Source organism: Strigops habroptila, chromosome 2 (genome assembly GCF_004027225.2).
Source record: "Strigops habroptila isolate Jane chromosome 2, bStrHab1.2.pri, whole genome shotgun sequence".
Classification (NCBI taxonomy): domain Eukaryota; kingdom Metazoa; phylum Chordata; class Aves; order Psittaciformes; family Psittacidae; genus Strigops; species Strigops habroptila.
This window is the reverse complement of record NC_044278.2, coordinates 112,266,036-112,290,850: the sequence shown is the minus strand read 5'-3', so window position 1 is coordinate 112,290,850 and position 24,815 is coordinate 112,266,036. Positions and strand designations below refer to the sequence as shown.

General features: G+C 44.6%; 3 protein-coding genes across 5 annotated transcripts; all 3 read left to right on the top strand.

Moving 5' to 3' along the window:
• The first annotated feature begins 14 nt into the window (after window positions 1-14).
• On the top strand, window positions 15-2,957 carry ANKRD49 (ankyrin repeat domain 49). Its single transcript, XM_030476060.1, has 3 exons — window positions 15-127; window positions 500-848; window positions 1,993-2,957. Exons 2-3 carry the CDS (start codon window positions 585-587, stop codon window positions 2,449-2,451), a joined length of 723 nt encoding a protein of 240 aa, XP_030331920.1. The 5' UTR covers window positions 15-127; window positions 500-584; the 3' UTR covers window positions 2,452-2,957.
• A 1,783-nt stretch (window positions 2,958-4,740) lies between these two features.
• Window positions 4,741-10,874, top strand: C2H11orf97 (chromosome 2 C11orf97 homolog). 3 transcript variants are annotated; one of them, XR_003989994.1, is made up of 4 exons: window positions 4,741-4,924; window positions 5,516-5,620; window positions 8,125-8,500; window positions 10,434-10,874. XR_003989994.1 is itself a non-coding variant. In XM_030476061.1 (4 exons), the coding sequence occupies exons 1-4, from the start codon at window positions 4,834-4,836 to the stop codon at window positions 10,439-10,441; spliced, it is 330 nt and encodes a 109-aa protein (XP_030331921.1). In that variant the 5' UTR covers window positions 4,750-4,833; the 3' UTR covers window positions 10,442-10,874. The 3 variants fall into 3 exon arrangements, 1 of the variants encoding a protein (XP_030331921.1); XM_030476061.1 differs by having other exon boundaries at window positions 4,750-4,924; window positions 8,375-8,500; XR_003989993.1 differs by lacking the exon at window positions 4,741-4,924 and having other exon boundaries at window positions 5,096-5,620.
• Window positions 10,875-18,508: 7,634 nt separating this feature from the next.
• FUT4 (fucosyltransferase 4) lies at window positions 18,509-23,052 on the top strand. Its single transcript, XM_030476059.1, has one exon. It carries the CDS (start codon window positions 18,509-18,511, stop codon window positions 19,589-19,591), a length of 1,083 nt encoding a protein of 360 aa, XP_030331919.1. The 3' UTR covers window positions 19,592-23,052.
• The last annotated feature ends 1,763 nt before the right edge of the window (window positions 23,053-24,815 follow it).

Below are 24,815 nucleotides of genomic sequence, written 5' to 3'. Positions count from 1 at the left end.
CCACCTCCTCTCCCGCCCCGCCGCTCCTCGAAACCCGCTGGCGTCACGTCCGGCGGCGTCACTCGTGAGGGGCCCCGGCGCGGCGGGTGGCGCCGCCCCTGGAGCGCTCCGCTGGAGGAGGCCGCAGGTGCGTTCGCTCGCTCGGGCGGCGGGGCGCGGTGGGGACCGGCGTGGATGGGAGGCGGGAGATATGTACGGCGTGTGCGGGGCCGGGCTCGGCCCCGGCCCCAGCCTCGGGGAAGGCTCATGGTGGTGGCCTGGCCCCCGCGGCGGGACGTGAGGGGACCGGGAGGAGCGGAAGCCCCGCTGTGAAGCCTGGCCTGCTCTCCGCACCGTTTGTGTGTATGGGTTTGGAGTGACCGGAGGGTGGGTGAACGTGGGGCCGTTTGTCGGTGAGGTAGTGGTGTCTCTGCTCTGGCTGCGGGTTAGCGGAGGAACTCTGATCTCGGTCCCGAGGGTTGCTGGTGGTGGCGTTGTTCATCTCTGCATCGCCCATCAGGTGTTTGCATCGACAGCGCTCGGATAGCAGGAGGAGTTGTTACAAATACCACTGGATGTGGGCTACTTACAGACACTGAGTGAAAATGAACAAAGAGAGACAAATCGAAGATGATGATGATGATGACGACAGTGACCAGTTCGAAGCCTTTATGGAGAATTTTAACCAACTCGAACTGCTGGAGACACACAGGCATTTGATTCCTGTAGGAACTCAGAGCTGTTGGTCAGGACAGTCGGATGATGAGGACGATGAGCAAGAAAGAAGTGAGGAATGGTACGAAATGCAGGAAAAAAAGATGGAAAAACATCCAGAGAAATTGCTGCTCTGGGCAGCTGAAAACAATCGGGTAAGGCATTTATTTGGTTCGTATGAACCCCTGACAAGAATGTTATTTTCAGTAGATGTCTGCGGTTTCATCCGCAAACAAAAATGCACCTACACTTTCCTTTATCCCTTTGAATTATTTAAAGCTAGTTTTGCAAGCTACTCTATGTAAAACATCTCCCTTTGTAGCCCCCACATAGTAAAATGTGTCTGGATCAAAAGCTTTGACTGCTGTTCAAAGTTAAAGCAGCAGAGCTTTTCTTAAGCTTCTATAAACTGAAAGCGTGCCAGGCTCTTCATGGCAAGTAAGCCTTCTGCTGGGGTGGAGAGGGTGTCTCTGAACTTGTATTGTGCATAAAATCCATATGCACGTAATGGGTGACTGTTTTCCTATATTTTTATGGGGAATAAAAAAAAAGGCAGCTTTTTACTCATGGGAGTGAGGAAGAAATGCCCAAGGTTCCTGTTAGGTTGCTACACCCTTGTGTACATTTATTTTTATTGCCTTTCTTACGCACACACAAGCTCCGACTACAGTTCTGTGGAGGTACTTATGCCCTCAGAGTAAATGGGGAGAGGGTGTAAGGTAAAGGTACTCTTAAGGCACTGCAGCTAATGATCATGTTGTATTTGTTTAAAAACCAAACAAAAAAACCCTCAAAACGCTTTCATTTTGAAATTTCTTAACATAGAGCCATAGAACGTTTTGGGTTGGAAGGGACCTTAAAGCTCATACAGTTCCAACCCCCTGCCACAGGCAGGGACACCTTCCACTAGAGCAGGTTGCTCCAAGCCGCGTCCAGTCTGGTCTTGAACACTGCCAGGGATGAGGCAGCCACAGCTTCTCTGGGCACCCTGTGCCAGCACCTCAGCACCCTCAGTGAAGAATTTTGTCCTAAAGTCTAATCTAAATCTCCCCTCTGTCAGTTTAAAGCCATTCCCCCTTGTCCTGTCACTACCTGCTTGTAAAAAGTCTTTCTCCAGGTTTCTTACAGGCCCCTCTAGGTATTGGAAGACTGCTTTCAGGTCTCCCCGGAGCCTTCTCATTGCATTTTAAGACTTTCAGAGACTGACAGAAATTGCTTTTCTGTAAAACTTTGGCACAGTAAAAGCCGTGCATCTCGCTGGCAGAGTTTCATACTAATTTACCTGTTTTCTTCAAACAGCTGAGCACAGTGAAGAGGCTCCTTTCCGAAAAGCTGGCTCCAGTCAATGCTCGTGATGAAGACCAGTACACTCCTCTCCATCGCGCCGCCTACAGCGGGCACCTGGACGTGGCACACGAGCTGGTGGCCCAAGGGGCAGACGTTCATGCGCAGACAGTGGATGGCTGGACACCCCTGCACAGCGCCTGTAAGTGGAACAACACCAGGGTGGCCGCCTTCTTACTTCAGCAGGGTGCGGACATCAACGCCCAGACAAATGGTTTGCTGACACCATTGCACATTGCTGCAGGAAACAAGAACAGTAGGGAAACCCTTGAACTCCTGCTGATGAATCGCTACGTGAAGGCAGACCTGAAGAACAACTTGGATGAAACAGCCCTTGACATTGCCAGGAGGACTGATATATATCACTACCTTTTTGAAATAGTAGAAGACTGCATAAATGCTGTGTGCCCTTAAAAGTTGTGGTGGCGCTTGTGAATGGGAGGTTTGCTGCCTTCTGTTTGTGTCCTGCATGCTCATCCCTGGTGGTCTGTCCCTTTGCAACGAGGTTTTCATTTGACATACTTTAGTATTCTTCTCAGGCAAAATGTCACTTCTTGCAGCTCTGCTCAGTGGTCTCACTCATACTTTGGAAGCATTTCTACTGTCACTCAAGGAATTCAGAAAGTCTTGATAATTCCAGTCAGTTTCCATTTAATTAGTGCATATTGGGAGGGGCCTTTGTAATTGGTCTGTACTATTAAAGCAGGAGAGAAAACTGGAATATTTACGTGATGTGAAAGAATTCTGGCTTGGTAATGCAGAGTTTGGGACAGCTCAACTTGAAAATTATTTTTTTGAGAAATTTAACTTTTTTAGAACTGCATGAAAGCTCAGAATGAATGTAACTTATTTGGGTGATACACAAAATGTTCGGTGATCCTGGTGTAAGGCTTCTTATAAAATAAAATATTTAACCTTAAGGAGTTTGTTGTCATATTTTTATTTGAAAGCACAATTGTCAATGCAATCGCCCTGCTCTCACCTCAGCATCTTCCCTCACAACTGCCCCACCTCTCTCCTCATGATCTTCTCTCACCCCTCATGGCTGTCCCTCCTGTCCCTTCACAATCTTCCCTCATGGCTGCCTCTCCTATCCCCTCAAAATCTCCCCTCACGCCTCATGACTGCCCCACCTCTTTCCTCATGATCTTCCCTCATGGCCACCCCTGCTCTCTCCTCAAGATCTTCCCTCACCCCTCATGGCCACCCCTACTGCCCCACCTCTCCCCTCATGATTTCCCCTCATGGCCGCCCCTTCAGTCTCCTCATGATCTCCACTACAACCACCCCACCTTTCCCCTCATGGTCACCCCTGCTTTCCCCTCAGTATCTCCCCTAACACCTCATGGCTGCCTCTCCAGTCCCTTCATGATCTCCCCTCACACTTTATGGCCACCGTTCCTGTCCCCTCACGATTTCCCCTCATGGCTGCCCCTCCTGTCCCCTCACGATTTCCCCTTATGTCCACCCCTCCTGTCCCCTCATGATCTCCACTCACGACCACCCCACCTTTCCCCTCATCATCTTCCCTCATGGCCGCCCCTCCTCTCCTCTCACGATCTCCACTAACCCCTCATGGCCACCTTTCCTGTCCCCTCACAATTTCCCCTTATGGCTGCCCCACCTCTCCCCTCATGATCTCCCCTCTCCCCTCCCAACCACCCCTCTCCTTCACTTTTGAATCCCCAAACACAATCCCGCATCCCAGCTCAGATATTTATAAATATTTAAAACCTCTACTGATACTTTTCCCCAGAATTCCTTCCATTTCCAGACTGTTTTCTTATTTGACACTTTACATTTCTGATAGCTAGTATTGCTAATCCAAGGCATTCACATCTGAGTTGGGCTTCCAGAAGTTCTGTGGCAGTGAAAACCTCAGGCCCTTCATCTGAGGCGTTCTCAGCAGGTCTTCACACTGGGTGCTATTTGATTTGACTTAGAAAGATGTTAATTAGTGCTATAAATTTTCATGAGAGACGCCTGTGGCAGATGAATACACCTTGAAATGCGTCAAGGAAAAATACAGAAGTGGATTATTACATCATGTATTTGTATAACTAGGTTTGTATCTCATACATTTTCACTACTGTATGCTAAGCCTTGGTTCCAAGGAAGCTCCTGTGGGGCAAAGCTTCCAGCCCGGCAAGCAGGACAGCTTCCCCGTGGCAGCGTTACTGGGTGACTAAGTGCCAGCTGCTTTTCTTTCTCCGAACAGCTGCAGAACAAGGAGTCAAGTCTACTTCAGTTCTATAAACAGCATCTCAAGATGTTTAATAACGCTTTAATTTTGTGAAAAGCATTGTTAAAACTAGTACTTTTGAGTAGACCTTCATCACCCTCCCAGTTAAACTGGACTATTCTGTCTTTACTTCCATCAGTCCACCACTGCCTCAGGTGAAGACAGGACGCCCCTTTAGAAGGCAAGCCTGTGGTGACGCCGCACCGGGGTGCGAAGCGTTTGTGATGTCTGTGCCCGCCTCCGAGCACGGTAACTCTGACTGACTCAACCGAGGAGCTCCGGATGATGTCTGGAGCTGTCCCCTGGGGACGGCGACTGGCCACCCCCTTGTTAATCCCGGTGTGTGGACGGGAAACAGTGGACCCGACCCTCAAAACCAGGCTGCGGGAGGAGGCGGGCTCCGTCCCTCAGGCAAGCCCGCCCCGCCGGGCGCGGCCCCACCCGCCGCTTCAGCCGCGCTCGCTCCAGCCGGCCCAGGGGCTGGAGCTGCACCGCCCGCGCTGCTGTGGTAACCGGTGCGCCCGGCTCCTCCCTGCCCGGGCGCGGCGGCGGCCATGAGGGCGGAGAGCCGGGAGCTGCCGGGGGCGGCGGACGAGGAGGCGGGCAGCGGTGTCCGCGGCCAGGCAGCGGGAGGCGGGCAGCCCTGTGAGCGCGGCGGGGCCCCGGCCCGGCGGCGGGGTCCGCCTCCCCGAGCGTCCGTCTGTCCGTTGCGGCCTTCCCCCTGCGTCCCCGGCTTGCGGGGGAAGCCGAGCCTTTCCCCCCGCAGCTCCCCACTGATCCCCCGTGGCCACCTTGCGCGGTGGTCCTTCGCCTGCCACGGCAGTGCCCTGCCGCCATGAGGAGCCCTAGGCCCTCTATAGCTCCATGGAGATCTCCTTCAGCAGGATGCCTCCATGGAGACCTCCTTCAGCAGGATGCCTCCATGGAGACCTCCTCTGTGCTTGGCCGTGCTTTGGGTTATTTGCTATGGGCAGGCACAGTGGCCGTGTCTCCCTGGGGTGGCCTTGGCTCTGCCCGGGAGAGCCACTTCACCCCCTGCTAGATCTACCCACCATCGCCCTGTCCTGCTTCGTGTCAGGGTCCTGGCCACTGCCATGCATTTGTAAACAATTTGTCTTAGAAGTGTATTAAAGACAGAAGTAAAGCAGCATAAAAATGGCATTACATTCAGCAAAGCATGTCGGCATTCGGGGGATTTAAAATAACTGGTTCTTTTGTAATATGTTTTGCTAACAGGGAAGAAATCTGTGTATGTTGAGCCATCTAGGAGAGTCAAAGAACTGCTTGAAGAAGAGCTTTATATGCAGAAAGAAGCATGCTATGTTAAACATCCAGTGGCAGGTAATCCTCCTTATCAGCAAATGGCAAGTGGTTGTCAGGGCAAATGGAATACAAATCGCTTTGAGGAACCGTGGCAAAATTACTATTAAAAAAAAAAACCCCAAAACCAAAACCAGCCCAGAACATTTATGTAATAGCTGGGGAACATTTGCAAATAGAAAAATTGCATATATTCTTTATTACTTATTTTTTTTTAAATCTTGATATTACAAGACCATGGAGAACATGGATAATTCCACCAGATTATCAGTTTAATAAAACAGAAACAAATGCCAAGCAGTAGGGAGACTTTGTTACCTGAAAGAACTGCTGTAGTTGTTAGAATACTTTGTCCTTTTCTGCTGTTCAATACTGAAATTGGTGTTGAAGAGTTGGGGTAAGAATGATAAAGGTAAATAAAGGACAGCAAAACAGTGAAAGCAATTAGAAAATCAGTCTGTTTAGGCAGCTTAAAGGTCACGGAGATACTTGATTACAGCAGGAAAATGAAGAAATGGAAGTCTAAGAGGGGACAAGGTGTTTGGTCTAGTTAAACTATTAGAAGTCCTGAGAACTGGAAGCAAAAATGGGTAAGATGAGAGTATAAATAATCAGTGTCCTTTTAAGAAAAAGAGACCTTAATGCTGGAATAATTTAACAATGATGACTTGGATTTACCATTTTCAACTGCACTTAAACTGTTACCTCTGGTCCAAGAGATCTTGATGCAGGAATGAGCCTGAAGCTGTGACCCATGTAAGACAAAACTTACATCATGCTGGTGGTCTCCTGCAGCCATATGATCTATTGATCTAATTGTAGAAACTGAATTTTCAGAAGTTTGTAATGTTTAAGGATAGGTCATGTTGTCTTGACTACAAGGTCTTATTGCCTTTATCAGCCAAGCCATTATATTTTATTAGGTACCTCTCTGTAGAGTCCACAAGGTAAAGCTGGTTATTCCACAGCTTCCTTCATTAGCTTATTCTACTGCCCGAATAATAATTTGGATTTGTATGATTCAGCTTCTTGCTTTTCTTGGAATATATAATAATGCCTTTTTTAGCATCGAGAATTTTCTTCCAGAGAAGAAATATATTTGCTTTTGGCTCTTTATGTACTTTCACCAGTCGTTTTGCCTCCTCTTTTAAGATGTGAATACCAAATCTGATCATGGTATTTCAGTATGTGGGACACTAGTAGCCTGTAGAGAGAGAGAATCATCTACTTGTTTTAGAGCTGACATTAGTACTACCACTATCTGTTTGTCAACTGCTACTCCTAAATCCATGGTGCTTTTGATCCACAGAGTTCCCATTTTGTAGCTTCACATTCTCTTCTGTAGAGTAGAGCTATTACTTGATTATATTAAGCTGCATATTGTTGGAGTAAGTCCATCACTGTATCTCCTAATTACTACATCCTGCAGAAATGTAGTAAGGGCATTTTTGCTTTTGTTTTTACATTTGGAAAATTTGGAAAAAGTCTGGTTTCTTTTATGTAGGGATAAGACCCAAATTTAAAGTAACTCAAAATGACTTTAGAATAGTTGAATTCACAGACAGAAGTGTAAGAAGTTGGATAATGTAATCAGTGTCCTGTTAGATGTAAAGACCATTTGAACCTGTAACTCCACTACTGTGATTAGACTCCTTAGGCAATTACAGCACACACCTGCATGTGAGTGACTTGTGTAGGCTCTGTTTATAAGTAAATGGAAAGAAAAAGGCAATATCATGCTCTGGAAGTGCCTGTTCCTTTCCCACTATCAGATGTTAACACTGGTCTGCTCAATCTGCTCATGTGCCTAATGTAACTAAGAGCTGAACGCTACTATATTTCACGGCATCCATCTGCCAACGGGTCAAAACTGCCTGGAATATTTCAGTGTGATCGTATAGATGGATGCTACCATATATGTTCTCATGATTTCTGGGGAGTCTTCCACTGAAATGGATCTTATAAGGACTTAAAGTACTAAAGATAATATAGAATCGCTATAGAAAAATATTCATAACAGGAATGTATTATACAAATGTATAACAAGCTCAGTGTATAAATGGTATTTATAGTGTAAGGTTATATGCACAGCATAAGAATGCCATGTATAATAAGATCAAATAGATGCTGGTGTACAGATTATTCAGCAAATTCCTTTTCATCTGTATACATCTGGAGAATTAGAGATGCTCCCAAAGTGGCCTGGGCTCAGATAAACAACAGTTGACAGATTGGACGGTTACTTATTTACACAGCTTAGATTATTAGTAAGTTTATTGTTTTACACAAATTAGATGGCTAGTAAATTGTATCATTTCCACAAAATAAATTAGCTTTTCTGTTTTGTTTTGGTGTTGGTTTTGTTTTAGGGTTTTTTTTGTTGGTTTTCTTTGGGAGGTGGGTGGGTTTTTTTGTTGTTGTTGTTGTTCTCCTATCTTTTTATGAGGGCATTTGGTATTCCAGTGTGACCAGTAAATCATACTGAATGCATTGATGGTATTACTGCTTTTTCTTATATGTTATAGACCAGCTGCATCCTGCTTCAGTTGGGAGTTTAGTAGTTTTAAGCTGTTCTACAGACAGTAGAGAGCGTCATACACCCTCAGCAATCTGAATTGCTCTCCGAAGATGTCAATCTCTTTGTTAACTATGAAGGAAGATTACAGTGTTCTGCTTAACTACTTCTCATTACTGTATCGACCAAAGGTTACATTAATTCTAGAACAAGTTGAAGTAATCAGTTATAACATTATTGTTGTGACAAATTATTAACAGAGGCTCTGCAAGGAATTTGGAGCATGAAAAAGCATTTCTCCATTGGAAGCCTGAATCCAGTGCCACAGAACAGAAACAGTTTACTTTTACAGCCTCAATTCTACTCAAGGCATGCAGGAATGAAAAGTAAGAGTCAATAATAAGAAACTTTCACTATAACACCTTAATTTAAAATTGCAGGGTAATATTATTTTATAATTCATAGACGTCTTACAGGACTGCAGTTATATGGTCTTACAGTAATCACCTCTGGGCACCTTTCTGCAGAGCTAACCCACCTCTTCCTTTAGTAAGTAGCTAACAGTCTTGAAATCTTTCCTTAAGAAACCTGTTTAGGACTGCTATGTTGAGTCACCTTATTTCACATTCTGAAACCTTTTGTACATGTGTAGAATAATCACTTGTTTCCTACCGGTAGGTGGCGAGTGTTGGTTTCTTGTACATAATGAACCTTACTTGCCCTTCCTAACCTCCAACGTTAATAAATTCAAACGTTTGGAAAAGCCCTTCTCCAACACGCCTGTTGAAAAGAGGTTGCTCTAGGTACCATTTCAGGCATTCTAGCATTTGCCTGCAATGGGCGGCTGGTGCTCTGGAGCATCTATTTCTTTCTTTACAGTCTGTGAAGTGTGGCATTTGTGGAGCATGCCTGTTCCTTATGAGCTGGCAGATTTTAGCATAGTCTCAGTGTGCCCACCTTCTCTTTTAGTGGAATGTATTGACTTTGTAGTAGAAGGTGAAAGCTTCCAGTGCTAAGGAAACAGAACTCATTAGCCTTGTAAGAGGGATATCATTAGTGCCCTGAGCTTGCAGAATATATGAATCAGCATATTTTTCCATTAAATTAAGCTTCTTCCCATGTTCTCAGGGGCTAGTTGTTTAAACATACACCTAGCTGCATGACTAGCACCTCTTTCTCCTTACCTTGGTCTTGTGAGCTCTGGAGATAGTGGCATCTTAGTTACAACAGCAGCATGAATTAAGTTACTGCTAGTATAAGAAGTGTTTAACCAGCACAGCCTTCTGCCATGCTACCTTTACTATGGAGTTACTACTTGCAGGAATATTTTAGTTACAGAGCAGGCCTAATCAGTGCCAGGTATGAACTGCAGTCACTTCTGGTATGTACTTAAACCAAGAAAATTTTAGCCACACCACAGAAAATAGAAGTAAAGAACGCCTCAGAGTTGTGAGATGTTGGCATAATTTTAAAACTTATGTACCTGAGGCTTCTGGTGGAGGCATGTGGAGTTTTCAAAGATCCTGATCTCCTGATCATGGAATTTTGTTAAATTCCATGGAGAAAGAACAGCTTTAAACCAAAGCAGTTTGTTCAGATTGATTTAGGTGCTGAAATGTATGGGATCTGTTGGTTTTCCTTTGTCAGTTTAAATGTCCCTTCATTCCCAGCGACTGCTGCTAGAGACAAGTGATGCTCTTCTCAATGCTACACTGCCTGTTTTGCAGTGGAACAGGCAGGTATCATGAGAGAAAGGGTGGCAGAAAAGATACAAGACAGGAGAAAATCAGGGAGCAATCTGGCTTCAGCTCCTATACTCACCAAACCATTTCCATTCACACACCTTCTTCTGTGTAAGGAATGAGATGATAAGATACTAACTGGGAGATGGAGCAGGTATAGGCTATATAAATGGACAAAAAAAGGGTGGTTTCTAGAGACATGAGTCTACAGTGGTTAGTGCCAGAAGGAAAGGCCCCAAAAACATGAAAAGGAAGAAGCACAAACAGACACAGGGAATGAAAGAGGAGACATATAACAGCAGGTTAGGAATTCCTGAAGGGAACTCGAAAGAGGAGAACATACTTCAGCAATATAGAGATAGAAACTGTAAGAAATGAAGGGAAAAGATGCAGGAGAAATAAGTAGAAGAGCAAAAGAGAAAAAATATATATATACCTATTTTCCTGAATTTATTGAAGTTAATGCATTGAGTTTTGCTTCTCCCTTTTACTGCCTTTCCCTAAAAGCGACTAGTGGTTGGGGGGCTCACTGTGTGGTGTCTCATCCATCCTTAGAGCAGATCTTTTTTTTTTACAGATTGCTGAACTTCAGTGCTGTGAAGACCTGAGCCTGTGTGTCCACTCAAACACCAAAATTACTTGCTGCCTTTGGAAGTGTAGATCTCTATTTTTAAGATTTTGAAGAAAGTTCTGCTGGAATAGGGAGGTATTTTTCTCTTTGTTTTATTCCTATCTTCACACTGTTTTAATCTGATGTCGTAGTAGCCAAATGTCATCCATACTTCAGCTGGTGATGAAGATGTCACAACAAAATGTTGTTACTGCTGTAAAAATCGATGTTTTCATAGGCTTCTCTGTTGCAAAGTGATTGTAAGTTCCAGCAGAGGATTGTAATGTTATCGAAGAGATGCTTTAAAATGCCTTGGGCTGAGTCCGTTCATTAAACTGAGCAGTTTGGAAGCCAAGAGCTTGTGATTCGATATCTAGCTTGATTTAATACAAGTTTAACATAAATAAACCTTTCTCTATGTGTCTTTGTATGTAAGAGTTACCATAGTGTTGAAGAACCACAGAGGCAGCATGGGACCTGAAATAACCCGTCACTTAACTCTCACTCTTAATCATTACTACAATGGAGTAATACCAAATGATCATTAGTTTGGTCTGTTTCATCATACCATATAGGAAACAGATGTGAGTCCTCCTGGGTACTGCATAAAACCAGAACTAAAGAGAGCTTTGAAAGGTTGTGGGTGACTAGAGGAGGTACCAGAGACTGGAGTGACATCTGCAGCTGCAGAATAGCTTCAGTGCTCTGGCAGTAGATGAGAGGTTGGAAGCTCTCTCCAGCAAAGAGTCTGAGCTGGCTGAGCCTGAACCATGCAGGAGGAAGTAAAGAGGGATGGTAGTTGGAGACTCCCTGCTGTGGGATAGGGAAGCATTTCCTGCCCCAGCGTGCTGCCTGGGGAGGTTTTTTGGGGGGTAGGGATCTGGGACCATGTATAGAGCATGCTGAGTCTTGACTGAGCCTCAAACTTTTACTCCCTGTTGCTCTTCCATGTGGTCACCAATGATACTGCTAGGGGACACATGGAGTATATCAACCATGACTACATTGCTGTAGGGCAAGTCAAGGACATAGGGGGTTTCTTCTCAATCCTACTGGTGAGGGCGCATGGCTGGAGGAAAGGATGGATCTTGCAAACTATTGTTTGCACAGCTGGTGCCGAAAATGAGGGGTTGGCTTTTATGACTGTGGGATGTCCCCTCTTTGAGGACTAAGGACTGCTCGGAAGAGGTGAGATTCACCTCAACAAGTGGGTAAAAAGTTCTGTTTGTCCCATATCTAGAGGGATCCATGATTGTTTCCTAAGTTGTGTGGCAACGTGAGAAATACATAATAGTGATCTTTGCCTGGCCAACCTGGGGAGGAGAACTATCAGTAGAAGTGACAGGGAAGGGACATGACAACCCACAACCAAGTGAGGAGGTGGTGGACGATGTTGGTAGGCATGATATTTAAACATGATCCTCATGTTTAGTGATCAGTTTGGCCATATTTCTAGAATAATGACAGCACTCTTTTCCAATTAATCATGCTTTAGCACTTTCTCTGTGGTTTTCATTATCAGAATTCTTCCCAGACATCTCTCCAAAATGTTTGTGGGATGAACAAGTGTTGCTGTCATTTTGAGGGAGGGAATTTTATTGTACAGTGAAAAAAATAACTAGGACTGATGGAAAATTTAAGATTAGAGTTGCAGAGCTCCTTATTCCCAGTTCTACTCAGACTGATAATTCACATCTTTCCTAAGGCTCAATCCAAGAAGTGGAGGTGGGATTTGCTTCTGAGGCTCTCAGATCCTAAGGAAACACCTAAACCACACTGAATATTGTTATAAAGGAGGAGTGTCAGTGACAACTTTGTGAAGTTGAGCTTTGTTTCCCTTTGGTTTTTTTTTAACAGTTATCTGTGAATGAAATGGGGTGTTTTTCATTGTCTGGAACTCTTCTCTGACAATAAAACTTTGGGTTTGTTTTTATAGAAGTGAGAAGGGAAAAAACATCCCCTAACCCTTAGCTGGCTCCAGGTCAATTCTCAGCATTTCCATTTGACTTGGGAAAACACAGAAAATTGCACCTGAGGCACTGGAGGAATAGCTGCTGGTGAAGGCATCACTTTACAAATGCAAATTTGATCATGGATCACACAATAATGTGTGAAAACCACTGGGTTTTCAGGTAGAGGCTTTGATTAGGCTTGTTGCATCTCACTTCTGCTCCTTGCTTCCTTTTTATCCTATTCTCCCTGCCCTGCTTTCTCATTCTGAGTTTGTGGTTTATTTTTAATGATCTTGTTTTACATTTTTCCAAATGAAAAGACTTTCTGGGTCTTTCCTGGATTCCTGCACTAGCTCAGTTTTGCTGCAACAAAGGCAGATTTGTGAATGTCATTTGCTCCTTTGCTCCGTCTTCCTTTTCGTGCAACTTTGTACAATGGAGAAATGTCTTTTAGGCCTTTTCTACTGAATATTTTATTTCAGTTACAAGGCTTGGGCAATTCTTAGCTAGTCTGATATGTTCGTGTTTGTGACCTTTTATGTGTCATATTTTATTTGAATAAACCAAAGCAATTTGTTTAAAGATAATAACATTGCCTAATATTATATTAATGTTATTAATATTACCGTGGTATTTATAATATATTTATAATATTTCATTAAATGGGGTGTCAGGTAATTTAAACTAACTGTGCTCACATTTTATCATAGTGACTTTTTACTAACTGTTCAGCTACCCTTTTCTCTTAGGTTTTTTATATGATTTCATTTCCAAACTGAAAACTACTGTTTTGAAAGACAAATGTTCCCATTGCTTCCATGCAGTAATAACAGTGTTCAAACACTGACATCTTTCAAAGGCTGCATCTATAAAGCAATGAAGCACAATAGGAGGGGGTCAAGTTATTAAAGCAGTTGGTATTGAGAGCCCCATAACTAGGCTATATGTGGTTGAGATTTACTTCAAACTAGAGCTGGTCTTTTCTCCTGTACTGAAGTGTCACCTTGATGCTTGAGCCTCAAAAATGTTTGAAGAAAAGCTTTACCACAAACCCTTGTCCTCTGACCTGGGGGATGCCCAGTGAGAGTACCAGTGCTGGTAGCACATCACTGCCACTATTGCTGTGTAAGATGCAGTCTGGTGCTCCAAAAGAACCAAGGAAGATTGAGATTCACTATAACTGCTAACAGACCTCCACAGAGCCAAACTCTGTGTCTGAGGATCGTGTGGTTTTGGTAGGAAAGTTTTCTCCTCTGATTTTGGCTCTAGTCTACACTGGTGAACAAGAGAGATGTGTGCTTCAGTGGAAGGTCGAAGAGCATTCCAGGATAGGATACTCCATACACAGCATGCACAGCACATTTATTCGTGCCTGTGCCTTGACCTGGAAATGTCAACTTTACACAGCTTTAATCCACCCCTGCTCACAGTCACAAGTGGAGCTGTAGCCAGGCAGAATATTTTAACATCACATTTGCCGCATATACAATAACATGGGCTTGTCTGTCCCGAAGCTGTTCATCCAACAGAGTAGGCCTTAACTTTCAACTGAGTCTTTTCTCTCTGGTCATATTTCTGAATTTTAAACTTCCAAGCAGAAAGATCACAAACCTGAATATGAAACACCAGCTAATCAAATTATAGGCAGTTAAACCTTATGCTAAAATACAGTGTGCAATTTATACAAAACAGAACTTTTATCACTCTTTTTCATACAAGATTTAGGTTCCTTCTAGGTAAAAACTTGCATTGAAACCATGGGGACTAATTATGAAGAAGAGATTTCGAAGTCATTCTTAGTGTCATTTTGGTACCAGATAACATCCTGCTGCTCTTTGAAGCTGATCACGTTTTCTCAGGATAAAAAGCTCCACAAGGTTTCCCTGTTTGACAGAATGTCTGGCTTGATAGCTGCAGCTGAAAACACAACCACATCTTGCAGTACCTTTTAAACTGTGTTTGCGAGACAGTTGACAAATAATGTCAAAGACTTTTTTAGGCTTTAATACTTCTCAAGTGTGACAAAACAGAGTGAGTCAGAGTAGAAGAGGAAGCCAGCTGGGAAGCTCTAGGCAAAAACATTTACTGCTGTTAGAACCAGCAAACATTTAACCTTCAAATAAGCCAAATATTTTCTATTTTGCAACAGATTCAGTACTAACGGCCAGCATTTTCTTTTGAATTCCTGGCTATAAGCACCATTGGAGCTTACTGAGGTTTCCACAGAGCAGTTAAACCACAGTTCCCCAATTTGTAGGTACAGTACCAAGAAGTCTCTGTGGTTCTTTTAGTCCACAGAGCTATCTCCCGGGCTGGTTTACCTCCAGAGTGGACAAAACCAGGTATGTTCCCTCTGGAAGGTCTTCAGGCATCTGGTAATGCTACTGAGCCTTCACCACATTGCACTTCTCATTGACATCTGTGGAGATTTTCCTGAGTCAGAGTGAACAAAACTGCTTGACAAAACCTCACCAGCACAGAGTAGCAGATGGTGATCGTGACATGGACATGCTACAGCAGAAATTAGGCAAACTAGAGCTGATGTGGTTACTGCCAGGATGGTATTTCTTCCCTAGGAGAGAAATGAGACATTAAAAAGGAGAAAGAAACTTGTCACCTCACACAGAGGTCTGAGGACACCTCCCTTCTAACCTTGGTCTTCACGGTGAGGTCACTCCCTGTATTCCTCACTCTACAGCAACACATCACCTCTTGCTTGTAAGTTTACTACATCAACTTTTCTAGGAGGCTGCTGGACTTAGAGGAAGGCACACCTATCATTACTTTCAGTAGGGACCATGACGAATATCTAACAAATTCATTTCTGTATTCTGTACATTTCTCCCACATCGTGAGGATCTTGAAGGCAGATAGCAATAGCAGAACAATTGGATGTGTAATTTGTAAAAATTATAGAATATAGTAATAGGTTTCATCATGTTCTAGATATAAATTCTGTAAAAACTTTGGAACTAGTGGACTACACAAAACATGTAAATGTAAACATGTATTTAGTCACTGCAGAAGCAGGTGTAACATGAAAATGAACTTATGGTGACAGTATTACTAGGAACATTTTGAGCTTCCGTCCTCTCGTCTTGAAACGATCTCTTATTTGCCATAATAAAACACATAGGAAATGTTACAGTACTGGGCTTCCATGCTGTATGTACCATCACAACTTACTATGGCTTTCAGTAGTAGCTTTGTTCAATGTGCAGTGTCATGCATTAGCTGATAGTGTGTTGATGAATACAGAAAGCCTTGTTCTGATCTCATGCTAAATAATTCAGTCCATTTGTTCCCGTATGACAATAACCCTAAAAGAGAGGCCATTGCAGTGCAGCTGAACATGAAACACTGAAGTTTCACTGTGAGACTGCAAGCAAAGCAGAACTAGCCAACTCTTGGTATTAATCCTTCACCAGGAAAGCATATATATTATTTTTTCCAGATTTTTCACTATTTGGCTTATAAAGACTTCCATGTTAGGTTGTCCTGAGACATTTCACAAACCCTGCATTAATGCCAACGTTTCTGTTGACTTCAGCATATGCAGGATCAGGCCTGGCACCATCCATGTGATTGGCTCTGGAATTGGAATAGCTTAGCATTAAATCTTCAAGCAATGGAAATGAAAACTTGACCAGACAAAGACTCCTCCAAAGTCATCTATCAATGCTGAAATTTCAGTTCCTGAAGGAAAACCAGAACTGCCATTGCAGCTGATACGATCAAATTTATTGAGTGAATCAAAATTCCACAGAAGTCACTTGAGTTCTTCCACTGACTTTCATGGGTGCCAAATTTCTCACATTATCTGTGAAAATGTCTAAATAAAATTACTAACAGGAGAGCTTTAGGACAACTTTGAATCTTTAATTAAGGCAGACTAGAGATTGTGCTCTTTTTAGGTAGTGTTCACTGTATTGGATAGGGTCTGGATTGAATCTTGGTGCAGATCACAGCCTCAGGGGACTTGACTCTCCCTTTGCTTCTACATTTGTTTGCAGTTTTCTACTGTGGCAAAATAATTATCCCGGATTGCCATTTTGTGATTGAAATCACTGTTACTTGTCAAGACAAGTGCTATGTTCATTGCACTAAGAGGTTTTTCTGCTACTATTGGCTATCTCACTATTTAGCAGACAATGCTAAATTAGAAAGCAGGGTTGACATCTTGGCTTGTAGAACTTGAGTTCAGAGAGGCCTTGATAAACTTGGAGTTCAGCAAGGAGAAATAACCTACAAAACCACATTTCCCAGCTCTATTCTGCAGAGCTGCTGTGTAGAAGTGTCTCAGATAGGCTCGAAACCTTTTTTCTGCCAAGTCATTCGCTTCAGTGAACTAAGAGCTCATTGATTCACACAGTTCAGAGACTGTTTGGAGAGAAGTGGAGAGCTTCCAGCTCTGACACTGCGCATTTTCATATCCAATAGCAGAGATCCATGGTCCTCTTGTACAGGTCTACTGCAGGCAGCGAAGTTACACTAGGCATAAATTCTCGCTGACCATTTGGATTGCAGCACAGCTTTTACATACCACGTAGGTCAAGGCCCTGTGACTTGTCTCTGTATTAGTGAAAAAAGTGATTCAAGCCTGTTTACCCCCAAAAATAAAGAACAGTTGTGTGTGATGTTGGTGTTAGGTTAGTAACTAAGTTGTGTGCTTCCATAAACTTATTCATTGTACAGAAAAATGCTCACAGACTTCTGTTGTCTGTGCATTAAGCACTCATAGAACATAAGAAATGCCAACAGCTGTGGTTATCATTGGTGTCTTATTGCCCGTGCTCCAACACACAGCGTTAGTTGTAAGGGATCTCTGGGGGTCACTAATCCACCCTCCCACTCAGAGGAGCATCATTACCAGCACTAAACAAGGTGCTCACCAAGGTGCTGGCTGGGCTAGCACCAAGGTGTGGATAGAGACTCCACAGCAGCTCTGGCAGCCTGTTCCAGAGCTGTGCCACCCTCTTGGAGAAGAAGCTCTTCCTAATGTCCAACCCTGAACCTTGCAACCTGGAATTTGTGGTGGTTGTTTCTTGTAGTGGCTCCATTAGTTTCATAACTCACCTTTAGGTAGTTGCTGGCTCCCATTAAATCATCCCATCACTTTCTCTTCATATGGCTAAACAAGACTACCTCCCTCAACCTCTCTTCTTAGCTTGTATGCTGTAGGGTCTCTCATCATCTCAGTAGCCTTCCACTGGGCCGTGTTTTCAACATCCTTCTTGAACTGGGAAGCTGAAACTGGAGACAGTATTCCAGGTGCTGCTTCACCAGTAGGGGGATAATTACTATCTGATGAACATCTTGCCCGGCAGGTGACTTGCTTTATTTTCGAGGATTGCTCACATTCATCTCGGTTCATTCATGGCTTTTTATCAGCCACTTCCCAACCTATCCTAGTGTGTAGGAGTTCTCTGGTCCACATTCAGAACTCGCTCTTTCTCCAGCTGAGGAGGACAGTAACAGAGCAGCTTTGGTGAGCACTTGGAGTCCAGCCAGGGTCAACCCAAGGCAGCTCACTGAAGCCCCCGGTGCACCATCCCCTGACCCCTTCTTGTGCTGCTGGGCTGTGGCCGGGGGACCCATTCCCGAGTGCAGAGACACAACCAACCTCTGCAGCCCCCGTGCAGAGATGGGAATGAGCAACGCGCGGAGGCAGTCACCATCACCTCAGTGACCGCCGGCTCTCCATGGCCCGCAGCGGCCCGCAGGCACCTCCGCGGTCCCCGGCGCTGCCCTGGAGGCACCTACCGCACGGTGCGGGGCGAGGCCCCGCTGGGCGCTGGCGACCTCTGTCCCCCGCGGGCGGGGCAGGGCGGCACCCGGGGCGGGCCGCGGCGGAGGGCGGGAGGCGGCGGGGCTTCGGCCGCCCGCGGAGGACGGCTCGGCATGGCCGGGAGGGGCGGCGGCACCGGCTGCGGCACCTCCCCGCCGCCGGGGCAAGGGGTGGGCGCGGAGAGGCGGCGGTGGCAGCAGCCCCGGGCGCAGCCCCAGCCGCAGCATGCGCTGCCCGGCCCCAGCCCCAAGGCTGCCCCGCGGCGGCCGCGAAGGGCAGAGCGGCGGCAGCGGGCGGCCTGCATGGAGCCGGCCCCGCGCCGCCGCCCCGCCGGTCAGCCCGGCTGCCCGCGGCGGTGGCGCGGCCGGCGGTGGGCGCTGGCGGCCGGTGTGCTGGGCGCCGCCGCCGCGCTCGCTCTGTACGCCTGCCTGCCCGAGCCGGGGCCGCCGCGGGCGGCGGGGGAAGCCCAGGCTGGCGGCGAGGTGAACGTGCTGCTGTGGTGGGAGCCCTTCGGCCGCCCGCGGCGCATGGCCGACTGCCGCCGGCGCTACAACATCACGGGCTGCCGCCTCAGCGCCGACCGGAGCCGCTATGGCGAGGCGCAGGCGGTGCTCTTCCACCACCGCGACCTGGCGCTGCACGGCGCAGAGGGGCTGCCCCGCGGGCCCCCGCCGCGGCCGCCGCGGCAGCTCTGGGTGTGGATGAACTTCGAGTCGCCGTCGCACTCCCCCGGTCTGCGGGGACTGGCCGGTCTCTTCAACTGGACCATGTCCTACCGGCGGGACTCGGATGTCTTCGTGCCCTATGGGTACCTCTACACCCCGCCGGCTCCCCGGCCCTTCGTCCTGCCCCGCAAGACGCGGCTGGTGGCCTGGGTGATAAGCAACTGGAACGAGGAGCACGCCCGGGTGCGGTACTACCGCCAGCTGAAGGAGCACCTCGCCATCGACGTGTACGGGGCACGGGGGCTGGCGCTGGCCGAGGGCGGCGTGGTGGAGACCGTCTCAGCCTACAAGTTTTACCTGGCCTTCGAGAACTCCCAGCACACCGACTACATCACTGAGAAGCTCTGGAGAAACGCCTTTGCCGCCAGCGCCGTGCCCGTCGTCCTCGGACCCCGCAGGGCCAACTATGAGCGCTTCATCCCCCCCGACTCCTTCATCCACGTCGATGACTTCCCCAGCCCGCGGCTGCTGGCCACCTACCTGAAGTTCCTCGATAAAAACAAACCCAACTACAGGAAGTATTTTGCCTGGAGGAAGAAATACGAAGTCCACGTCACCTCGTTCTGGGATGAGCATCTCTGCAAGGTTTGCAAGGCCGTGAGGGCAGCCGGGAATCAAATCAAGACTGTACGAAACCTGGCCAGCTGGTTTGAAAGCTGATGTTCCTGGAGGATGAGGTTTGCCTGGGCAGCCTGTGCTGGCAGTGGGCTGCACCAAGGCGTAGGGAAGGATGGGTCTCACAGAGATTATTAACTGAGGTAGTGCACAGAAGCTGTCATCAGCAAGAGAAGTGTAGATGTAAACAAGCTGTGAAAAGCCTACAGAAGGAAGATCTTTATTAAAGTGCAAAATTACACAAGGACAAAGAAACATTGGGCAAGATTACTCTTCAAGAGCAAAGCTGAATCTCCAGAAGTCATACAGATCTGAAACCTTTACAGTTGTGCGCAGCTTGACATAACTAACTGATGCCAAGTTCTTCAGCTGTACATCTGAAACCAATTTTGTCGGTTATGACAGTTTCCTGGACCATTTCTTCTGCTTGCAGAGGATACGTGATCAGCGCTGGCTTTCTGTATTCCAAGGACAAAAGTGAATGTTTTTAACCAGTGGTGCACGTTATGCGCGTGAAAGCCATTTGCAGACAAATTCTGAGCCGCAAGTGTTGAATGTAAGAATGTAACGATACAGTAGCACTTTTTAGCAATGTTTGAAATTGCAGCAGCCAACTAATAATGCTTTGAGCCAAATAATAATTCCATTTAGGAAAAAGTGTATGGAGAGGGTGGATCCGAGTGGAACAAACAGCTCAGATGATGTAGAGTGTTGCTTCCACCACCTGCCAAAAACATAGGCACGTTTATCCTGGAGGAAAGTGGAGAAGAACCTTAAGCACAGGAAAAGACAGACTGTAGAAAGAGTCGGAACATTTCCAACCCTTCCTTTATTCAGGAATTAGAAAATGTTTACAGGAATCTGCATGTTTTTCTCTGCAAAATTACTGCCGTGTAGGAAAAAGCAGGGAAAGGCTCAGAACCATTTTTATTACTATATTGGATATGTGTACAGAAAGGCTAACTTATTTTTCCAGTATCAGTACACAGTCCTGGTGTGTAGCGACTGTTTTGGTTGATGGTACACGTTTGTAGCAATTCTGCCAGGTGACAGACTGCTCAGAGAGCCGCTTTGCTGTTTGTAAAATAATAATTACCAAACCCTGCCCCCCCCAAAAAACCCCTCTAGTCCCAAATCACTGCCTTTCGAAATGAAAATTTCTGTAGAGAATAAGATCTAGACTGCTGGTAAATACAGATTGTGTGAGGAAAGAATATCCAAAGGGATCAATTCACTACTTGCTTTCCTTTGGTTTTGAGGGTTTTTCCTGACTCAGTATTTAATCAATAAACAGGTTCCTTAGACAAAACTTCTCTCGATGCCTATAGGGAACACTTACAGTAGTTACTCCCTTTTGGACTCTGTCATTTTGCTGGTAGTTGGTATATGGTTACTTTTTGGTTACATGTAATCTTTGCTTGGTGAAATCCAGAAAGAAACTTCAGTTGCAATTACAGATCCTTTGGATGCTGAGCCCTTCCTGCGTTTTGCAACTGTAATGTTTGGTGGCAAAAGATGATGGCCCATGAAAGTTCTGCACAAAGGACTATGGGGTTTGTCCAGCTCCTATTGAAGGAGCTGGATAATCCATGGAGTTATCCAGAGACTTCACTCAGAATAAAATCATGGGTACAGAACAGGTAGGGAAAGAAGAAGGTTGGTTGCAAATACGAGGTGGGTATCAGAACAGGTGAGTTGACTGGCATTTGTGAGTCATATTTAGGTTAGAGAAGATTAGATTTGCCTTGAGCAGTAAGGGATGTTGGGTAGGTGCTTTTGTGAGATAGCAGCTTACTGTAATTTATTTTAAATTAGATGTTTCCCTTGATTAGGTAAGCATGGAACCAAGGATTATTGAAAAGAAAAAAGCCCAAACCCCCCCAAAACCCAAGCCCTCTAATAATAATGAAGTTCATTAATAATTTGCACAGATTTACTAGATCAGATCTTGCTGTCTCCTATGTTTATTTCCCCTGCTTTTGTGGAAGGAAGGATGGCTGAAAGTACCTTGTGAACCTTTCTGTTGTTAATGCCAGATTCACTGTAGAAATTTGATTGGGAAAGGAGGTGAGACAGTCCGCACGATGTGGAGCGTAGCAGGGATGGTTCCTAATGCTGTATTTTTACTTGAACAGGTCTTACATGATTAAAGCAGAAGCATATTCTTCATTGCATGCTCATCTGTTTCTCTACCAGTGGTTACTACTCCCTAAAATTGGTTCTGATAACTTAAAAAATGTGATTTAAGTATAACATTAACAGTAATAGCTGAGTGTCAGGATGAGAGAATCTGTCTGCCTTTGAATTACCCTTTTATTCTGTTCAGTTTTTGTCACAGTTTACAGAATTACAGAATTATAGAGTGGTTTGGGTTGGAAAGGACCTTAAAATCATCTAGTTCCAACCCCCCTGCCATGGGCAGTTCACGTAAATGCATACAAAAAACAGGTCTTAAAAGTGAACTGATATTGAAGATTGCACTACGTTGTATCAGTCTGCTGAAACTAGTGCATTTTTTCCAGTCCTCCTAGTTCTTTTAGTGTTTTCTGAAAGTTTCCAGGCACACAGTTCTTCTGTGTAATCGTTAGTAATGCCCCAGGCAGAAGAGCAGGCTCCAGGAGCATGGGAATTTGCAGAGATCACAACCCATACTTTTTTCCTCGGCCTCTCTAAGAAAAGCATTTGAAATCTTTGGTGAACTCGAGGTTTGTAAAATTTAGGAAAGAGCTATGCAATAATTAAAGCATCATGTTTGAATAAGGTGATCACAGTTGTGCTGTATTTGTAAGTGATGCATTGAGTAATTTCAGGAATTGTATAATGAAGACTGCATTCCTGTAATAATTAGTGCAGATCACTCGTGCTGGGAGAGAAAAAGCCTTTTCTAGTTTCATCGTTCTTGCGTGAGCATTGCACAATTTTCCCTTTAGGTTTGGGAGGAAATTCAGCCCTTACAGCTGCTTAAGTCAGTAATACAGCATCTCTATAAATCTGCTTTGGTTTCTGGCTCATCCACTTCACTGGCTAATAGTGTACTCATAAGCTAAGGACTGGCTTTTGTCATTCACTTTATATTGCTCAAGTACAATGATGAATAAAACTGCCTGAGCAAATTGGATGATAGTAGATAAGGTACCAGACTCCACAAGATATTGAAGGTGATGTATATAATCCTTCTGTAAAAATTAAGCAAAGTTATTTTATATTTTAAGTAAAAAAGTCATTTTGAATACATTTTGAAAAAGTGGGGTGGTTTTTTTTTCCATGCCTTAAAGTATTGGGATGGACGGAGAGAAAGGAAGATGATCATCTTCTGTTTTTTATAAGGAGAAGAAATAGTATTCCTTTTTGATTGTGGTGTAAGTGGAATAGAGAATTATATGATCCTTTAAGTTACATATTGTATCTCAGGGAATTTTATACTGTAATGTCTCTTAATCTTCATAGAATGAAGTAACTTTGTGTTAATTATTTAGGTTGACACTCAATAAAATTAAAGGAAGCAGCTCAAACTGACCTTATTTCGTCTTCTGTGTTATGAAAGCTGTAGAAAACTGCTTTTGAAAGAGAATGAATTTCTTTTCATGTTTGTTTAATCAGTAGAAGTGGCTGATTGTTCTCAAAGTAGTGAGACCATCTGAGGTTAGGAATGAAACCTGGTTGTGCCAGGAGAAAAATATTTTCATAGGAGAGGTTGTGCCGAGTTATTTTCCTTATGAAAAGGAGCATTTATTGAAGTTGGATGTCTGCTGGAAAAACGTCATTTCAATCCAAACCTAAAAACAAACTTTCTCTTGACCTACAGAGAATCTGAGTGTGGTTGGATTTACTTTTTTTCCACCCTTACATTTCAAACTGGAATCGAGATTGTGTTTATATTGATATTTACTCAGCAGGTAAGGCCCAAAGCTTTTCCTTAAGCTTTAGGCCTTCCTTTTAGCTTTTCCTTAACACTGCTTGCAGCATGGGTGATTGCTTACCTCTTTCTTTACTCACGTTCTGTACTGCTTGGTGCATAGTATTGAGAAATTCCAGCATTCCTGAAATTTCCTGCCCAGCTAGGATCGTAGAATCATAGAATCAATGAGCTTGGAAATGACCTTTAAGATCATCAAGTCCAACCTTTACCCCAGGACTGCCAAGTCTACCACTAAACCATGTCACTAAGGGCTTCACCTACACATTATGGATGGGGAAGTAATTTCACTTTCATACCCTCATTTTCACACCCTCAGGTGATTGATGTTGTATTCCCATCACATTTAACTTTTATAAGTAGAGCTTAACCTGACTGCTTGCTTACTCATGTCTGAGAGGGGAAACAATTCTTTTCTGTTTTTCCAGACGTGGTTAAACTCTGGATTGGGGAAACTGGTGCTAAACACTGGGTACCATTTATTTAAGCTTGTTTGGTGACCTTAAAAAGTGAGTTACACCTGGTTGAAGTCACTTGCACAGCTCTCTTTCCAACACCCATACAAAATGGTACTTGTTTTGAGAGCATAAACAGTTCTGGGTAAGGAGCATACAGCTGACTCAACCTAAAACCTGTTGATGAGAACACAGTGAATTAACATGGGTTTAGATGGTGTTTAACTGAAGATAAACCAGGATCCAAGTATAAAAGCCTATTTCTAATCCATAAAAAAGATAATTATTTGGATAACTCAGGTGTCGCTTGTAGCCAACTTGGTTTAACAATCATGATCTGTATAATTGTGTATTTTCTTCTGTATGGTCGGTTCAAAAACAATACTTGAGGCCAGATTACCTGTGTCTGTTTTGCATTCTGCAGATGTTTTGTTTTATGCTCTTGAGGTAATTACTTAAGCTTAAATTTGGCACAGTGGTGGCTATTCCTGAGAGTCTCACCCCAAAGAATATCTGAGAGGAGTAAGACAAACCCTGTTTTTCAGGAGTGCTTTGAGAGCTGCAGGGTTTTTGCACTGCTGATGGTAAGGTGCTCAGCATGTTCAGGAGGCATCCTGAAGCTGAGTCCCTTTGGATTGCAAAATTTTTCCATTAAGGAGTAAATACTTCCCTAAAGTCCTTCAGTGATCTTAGGTCCTCGGAATTATGACTGCATGGGTTTCGATTTTGCAAACAGGGTTAAAATTCAACTTTATTTCTGTAATGCTCAATATTTTAATAATATCTTTTAATAACTATCAAAAGATCATTCAAAATTTGAAACTTGGGTTTCTCTCTATTAAACCATCTTCTGAAGTTAATCAGCCCACGGATTGGTTGCATGCATTATGGAAGGCAA